The sequence below is a fragment of the Neopsephotus bourkii genome, unplaced genomic scaffold, assembly GCF_033783945.1.
Source record: "Neopsephotus bourkii isolate Nb327-2 ecotype Australia unplaced genomic scaffold, CSIRO-AGI_Nbou_v1 NB_1574, whole genome shotgun sequence".
Classification (NCBI taxonomy): domain Eukaryota; kingdom Metazoa; phylum Chordata; class Aves; order Psittaciformes; family Psittacidae; genus Neopsephotus; species Neopsephotus bourkii.
In genome coordinates, this window is record NW_026902050.1 from 3,443,790 (window position 1) to 3,450,645 (window position 6,856).

Consider the following 6,856-nt stretch of genomic DNA (forward strand, 5'->3'; position numbering starts at 1 on the left):
AAAATCAAGCTCAGGGCATCTTAGATTTGGCATTCAACAACCAAGACAATGAAAGCAGTGAACACTTCACAAAATCAGACTGAAACAAGGCCACTGGAGAATTTGTCATTTTAAATGATACACTGAAAGTACGGAATTTTGTGTAGGCCAACAAAAAGGGCTATTTTCAATTACTGCACTGCATGACTTTTGTAGATTTTAACTTCTCTTGTTTTCTAAACAACCAATAATACTTATATTTGTCAATTAGTACTTAACACAATGTTTTCCAGTTTTAAGTTGCTATTGTAGTACTTCAGTTGACTTTAACTTCTAGTTGAAATATAAAATCCGCCAACTCATGGCCAATCCTCACTTTTCCAAACTTACGTTCTATAGCAAAGTGCTGTGTCTCTGGGTTGGCTCATTGCACATGTTATTCACTGTTTAAATTTTTTACCTATAGATACCCATAATATCTGCCGAACATCTGACTAGCCACAAGTATGTTACACAGATGTAGACATTTTGTCATCAAACAGTAAGTTCCCAATGTGTTTTTTCTTGCATTTATCTTACTTTCAGGTGTGCATAATTTGTCTTTTTCAGGGACAGGATGTTTTATTTTCTTTCTTAAGAAAACTAGTAAGATATGGGAAGGAGGCTCTGAGCTCCACTGGCATGCCATTCTTCTCTGAATAGTGACCCCATAGTTAGAAGTGACCACATCAGCTAGTGCATTGGACCAAGCGTCGGTGTTAGTTTGTACATGGAGCAAAATCAGAGTCTAAAATTAGAGGTTGACATTTTGTTTATGAGGGATGATGGCTCCAGCACTAATGTGAGCCAAGGGCCAGGTCCTGGGGGGAGGTGGTTATGTTAAGCTGTCTTTAGAAAGAACAAATTTTAAATCTCCAGATTTGGAAAGCCAGCATCTCTGCCAACACAGGTGTAGCTGCCTGTCTATCTGACACCTGATTTCTCACAAGTGCAGGTTGTCAGGTGACAACAATATGTTATGTACAGTATTTTCCTGGCATGGGTGGTATGGTGAAGAGAGGTCCCACAGCATGGGTGCAGTTCATACCTGCATTATGTCAGTGTGAATGGCAATTGGAGGTAGTCTAGGTCAGCTTTGTATACTGCAATCTTCATCCTGAATAGCTTGAAATCTAGGTCTGTGTGCCTAAGCTTAAGAGACTTTTTTTTCTCCCCTGTATCTTCCTGTGAGTAAACTGTAGATTCCAGTCTGTTACTAAATTGCCTGTTGTCATTAAGACCACCTGCAGCACATCAGCTCCCCGAGGATAGCTAGTCATTTGTACTGCCTTTCTCTCCCTTGCACTCTATTTCTGCTGCAGTTTTTATTGAATGGCTCAGCAATAACAGATTACTTAGGGTGAGGATTAACTGATATGCCACAGTGGGTTTATAATAATAGATATTCTTTCAGGTGAGCAAAGCTGTTGTTAAACTGCTTGAGTGACTCAGGTGGGATGCCACTTATCTGCAGCGTAAATGTGCTACCAAGCTTCCCCCTGCAGTCAGCTGGGACTGGGGGTGTCCCCATTGTAGAGACCACTCTTTAGGGGCATCCCTCATGTGATAGGCAACAGAGACTAGAGAAACAACTACACTAGTCATGCAGTTAGGTGTGAAAAATTACCTTGGGAACACAGGGCCCAGATTCCTGAGGGTATTTAGGTACCTCTCAAATATTGGCTTTACAGGGGCAGCAGCAGCAGCAGAGGGAAGAGAGGGCTTGGGGCAGCTGGCAGCGTTGACGCAGTGCTGGATGGTGAGCTGCCTCCCAGGGTCTGGGCTGTGGGGCTGGGAAGCCATCCCCAAGTTCTGATTCCACAGCTGGGGCTTGGGAACAGCAGGAGGCCAGCGTCTTGTGCACTTCTACCACTGCAGAATTCAGGTGTAATGGGAAGCTGTGCTGCAAGAACACCTACTAAAGGGAGGGACATCCCACAAGGGGCATGTGCAAGCTTCCCCATGTTTGGTGGCAGATTTCCTTGCTGCCCATGTAAAGTTGGGGCTGATATGGTGCTAACAGAAAGTTATGACTCTGTTGAAAATGCTCTCTTCTTTTCTTTCTAGATCATAACTAAAGAGAAAAGGACAGTGTGTTTGGGTGGGGAAGAGGACAAGCTCATTAGCCATAATGTATATACTGTCAAGCAACACGCGGAAACGCCCTCAGCAGTAAGACATCCACACATTGCATGTTAACAAGATGAAACAAGAACTTGGAAATCCACTGCACACTGTTGCCTATATACTTTGTACATTGAATTGGTATTTGTGCTGAGGTGATCTTATTGTCTAAAACCTACAACATTGTCTATCTTTTCTAGAACAGAAGTATGCATATGTGTTTGAATATGCATATGTAGCCTATTTCCTACATAATCATGTATGTCACCTTGAAAAGACAGACGATGATGTAAACATAAATCTATTATGTATTGGTACGTCTGTAGACCAAGATATAATTTTTTAAAGTAAGTTTATTTCTTTCAAGGTTTACAAATAACAAAGGTGCACCTTGTATTTAAAATTGCCATTATAGACAAGAGCGTGCATGCACAGTAATTTTTGTTTAAGAGTAATATTTTTAATGTAATAGATTGTAAGAAGTGGTAAGAGAGGTATCTGACAGAGATGAATGTGCCAAGCAAAACCACAACTGTGTATATTTTAAAGCACATCAATGGCTTTAAGTACCACGTTGTTAAGGATTCTCATGAAGTGCCATAGACTGTACATCCGATTAGAGTATTATTTCTGCAGTGTTATTTTCAGAACCACATTTTCACTTACTTTGTTAGTACTAATCAGTCAAAGGGCACCATTCTGTTCAAACCAAAGCTGTCTCAGAAATGGCCAACTATTCCTTACCGTAACAGTAGACAGCACAAGATACTCTAGCCGTACAAATTAACCCATACTGGACATATATATTAAATCTTTTAAGGCATTGTAGTGTAATAATTATGCATATTTTACTGTATAACATGATATATGAAAGGGAAAAGCCATTTCTGAGACACAGTAACAAATGTTGAGGAACTTCTTTTGCTTCTATTTATAGCCTCTGTCAAAAGTCAAAAGGACTATAAATGTTTTGCAGAGATGAGTTTCACTTTTACTTCATCAAAGTCACGCTCTACATGGTGACTCTAAACAAAGACACAAAAAGCACTGACATCAGATGCATGACAAACCAAAATATGAAAAAATGGAGATGTTAATTAGTGTAGAAATTGGGTGGGTTAAATACTTGGGTGAGTTTTATATGTGATTTTTTTTGTTCAGATTAACTGCTTATAGCCTTAGAAAGCCTTTACAAAATAAAAACAAAAAAAAATAGATGTGCATTCAAGTTTTAAGAACGGATTCATCCAAAGGAATTCCTTTTTGTGGTTTGGATGTTGCAGCTAGTAAAGGATATTTTTGCTCTGTTCAGCAAAGTGCTGAAGTGGGGGCCAGGTCACTGGTAGCATAGCGTGGAGTGGAAGAAGCGTGAGTTCAGTTGTAGAACTCTCCATACTTCCAAGTTTACTGCAAGTTTTTATGCTTGAGAGAGATGCTTTATAGTATAAGAATGATGTGTTGATTTTACTGATTGTACTGTACATCTATTAAAGCCTTAGAATATTACATTACGGGTTAAAACCCATACCAATGTAATTTCAATCGTGTTAAGAAAGTATAGGTGACTTCACATGTTATTGTAGTTACTTAACATTATAGAATATTACTTATTTTTTTCTTGTTAAAAGTGTAGGGTTTATTTCTTACATTTATTAGATTGTTTTCATTTTCTATTACCCGTTGAATACCATTTCAGTTTATAGAATTTTGTTTTATTAGAGTTTACTGATGACTTTTTCAAAATACAAAAAAAAAGGTAGTTTTCTTCATAACATACTCAGTTTTGAATTTACATGTAGTCATATGAGTATTTGTATTTGTTAACTAAATGATTTATATTTTACTGATTTAATATGACAATGTAAGAATGTCAGTCATTGTTAGTTCTTGTCTAGTTTTCATTAAAAGAACAAAGATCTTTTATATGGATATCTTATAATTATATAATCATTGCTAAGTAAGAAGTTAAGTTGTTGCTATGGCAACAATCCTGGCAGACAATTGAGTAATATTTTGATGATTTATTTTGTTTGTAATTAGTTATTATGAGAAAATCTAGTTCCTAGATATTAGAATAAAATTTATTTTCTACTGTATCCATTTCAAATGTTAAAATATTGTTTAAATATTTTTTGAAATCCCTGAATATCAGGCCTTGTTATAAATAAGCTGCATAATCAATAGATCAAGGGACTTTTTGTTGATAATCCAAATACTCAAAGTTTACGTAACAAGAATTATCGTGTGTGTGTGCAAACTCTTGAGGGTTGATTATGCTGCAGTTTAGCATGTGGGAACGTATAGAGAGAAGGTTGACTTTTTGCACTTCTGTATATAGTCAAAAAAGAGAGAAACCTGTATAATAGTAAGATCTTATTTTGAATAAAAATGTCTATAATTACAAGGAGTTTTGTTAAGGCTAATAAAATGACAGGCTGAACAAAATTGCTTGCAAAAGTGGCACAGAGTTAGCACTCCATACCCCTTCAAAAAAGTTGCTTTGCTTTATGTGGACAGCTTGTAGTTTGCCAGGATTTTTTCAGCTGGAAAGATACGCCATCCTTCCAAGATCTCATGACTGACAAAAGCTCCACTGGTTCAAATCTGCCTGAAAATCATTCAGAAAAAAAAAAAAAAGAAAAAAAGAAAAAAAAAAGAAAAAAAAGCAGGTACTTCAAACCATCAAGGTGAAACCATGGATCAAATATTCCGTACATTATTCAAAAACTACTGCATGTTTAAAGTATCAAAAAGTATATTAAAGATATATGCTATTCAGACCAGTTTCTGACAATTTCAGTGGTTTATTGTTCACAAAAAAGATTCTTAAAAACAAATACTGACTTTCACAAAAGAGTTGAATCATGAACAGGCAAACCAAACAGCACACCGTAGCTGTAGTTGTTATGTGATTATTTTTATTGCTGTAGTGGTCCTGTTCTTTTAGCAGGTGAAAAAAACCCTGGGAAATTGTACCATTTTAATGGAAAGCATTCAAGAAACCTTGTCATTACATGAATGCCGAAGCTGGAAAGACAAAGTGATTGGGCCATTGCCATACCTGATCTCTCCAGTACTCACACTGAATAATTAGTGAAGTTGCACTTATTTGCAACCCCGCAACTTTCATCTGCTGAAAGGACAGATGTGCTTGGTTTTACTATTATGTAATCACAGACTTACTTTTTGCTTGTAGTTGCTCCAAATTATGTACTCTGTCCTGGGCTGCAATTTGTTTTTATGCTTATTTTATTATTACTGCTATAGATGACCTTGCTGTATGGAAAAAAAAAAATAAAGTGAAATTGCCCTAATAAAAGGTTCCTTTCTTAATTACATTTTTCTGTATCAGGCTAAAAATCACACGGCTTCCTTTGCACACATTTTCAGTTTTATCTGTGCATTTGTTCAACTGAAGGAATATCATTTATTTGGAGGAAAAAGATGCTGGTATTGGGTTTTTTTACAGCGCATCCTATGTTAAAGATACAGTAGATCTATTAAGAATACTAAGTAAGTGTGAGGTTATTGTTAAATCCAGATGATAAATACAGAGTACCAGGATACCATAGATCTAGATTGTGCTTTTATTACCCTCTTGTGGCAGTACTTTCAAGATGCAGGTAAAGGAGATGGGCCCTCAGCAGCTGCCTCCAGTTTTGGTACCCACAGCAAGGCAGTGACTGGCATTAAAGGGAGTCCCATTTCCACATTTTACTCTTCCTTGATCAGTGTCCCACAGATCACTGGTAATTAAAATTATTGACCAAAAATATTACAGGTTTAATTTGGCAAATGAAACTGTCAGAACAGTTGGTTTCCAAGAGAATCGCAGGTGTCTCCTGTGCTCATTGGCACAGCCCGAGAGACCTCAGAATTCACGGGCTCAGCTCAGCACACCCAGGCACCTCATTCCTGTCAGCAGAGCCCCTGGCTCATCGGTACTGCATTTGCATTCATGCTTGCAGTGACCCCAGCAGTTAAATCTATCATTGCATTTAGCTGTCGAGTGAAAAATACCGTGTCAAACAGCGCCAGCGCTCTAAACTAGCAAAAATAACGTGACTTGATTCTATCTGATGAAGGCAGCTGTGGAGGTTCCTGCGGTTGATCTGGCAGCTGCTGTTGGTCAGTTGGGCAGGAGGCAACTCGGTGGTGCAGACCCTGGCCACTGGCCCCGCAGATCTTGGGGTCACACAGGACCCTCTGCCACAGCCCGGCCAGGTTTGTCCCATCACACCGGGCTGTGCTGGGGGCTCAGGCTGGTAAGCAGGTACCAAGCAGGGCTCACACAGGAGACCCAAGAAAAATCAAAACACTCAGCCGCTGAAGAGAATCATGAGAAGGAGCTCCTGCCAAAGCAGCACCAGCACCTGCAGACCAGGAAGCCCAGAGCAGGGGCATGTCGCTGGCCAGAGCTGGGGTGGTAACAACTGTGGAAGCAACAACAGCAGCTGTAGCAGTTGTTAAAAGCGAAATACAAGAATTTTGTCCAAAGGGATCCATGGGTATCTGCAGCTGAGATGCTGTGTGACATGACTGAGGGATTCTCAGCCTTTGGGGAAGGAGGAGCAGAAGCCTGAAAAGGAGTTTGAATGGCCTTTGTATGATCCTTAATGAAAGCAGAGAATGGTGCCAGGAAGAAGGAAACAGAGTAATTCTGAAGGGCTTTTGCATCCGGGTAAGAGTTGTAATAAAAACAGCCTATATCCTG

General features: G+C 38.8%; 1 protein-coding gene across 12 annotated transcripts in view; it reads left to right on the plus strand.

Annotated features, from left to right (window-relative positions):
* MBNL1 (muscleblind like splicing regulator 1) overlaps nucleotides 1–5,475 on the plus strand; it is a 103,138-nt gene extending 97,663 nt beyond the window's left edge. For all 12 annotated transcript variants that reach the window (XM_061371581.1, XM_061371569.1, XM_061371576.1 and 9 more), the window contains 2 exons: nucleotides 446–520; nucleotides 2,086–5,475. In XM_061371581.1, the coding sequence (XP_061227565.1) occupies nucleotides 446–502 (57 nt within the window). In that variant the 3' untranslated portion in view covers nucleotides 503–520; nucleotides 2,086–5,475. The remainder of the gene's footprint in view (nucleotides 1–445; nucleotides 521–2,085) is intronic.
* Nucleotides 5,476–6,856: the final 1,381 nt, after the last annotated feature.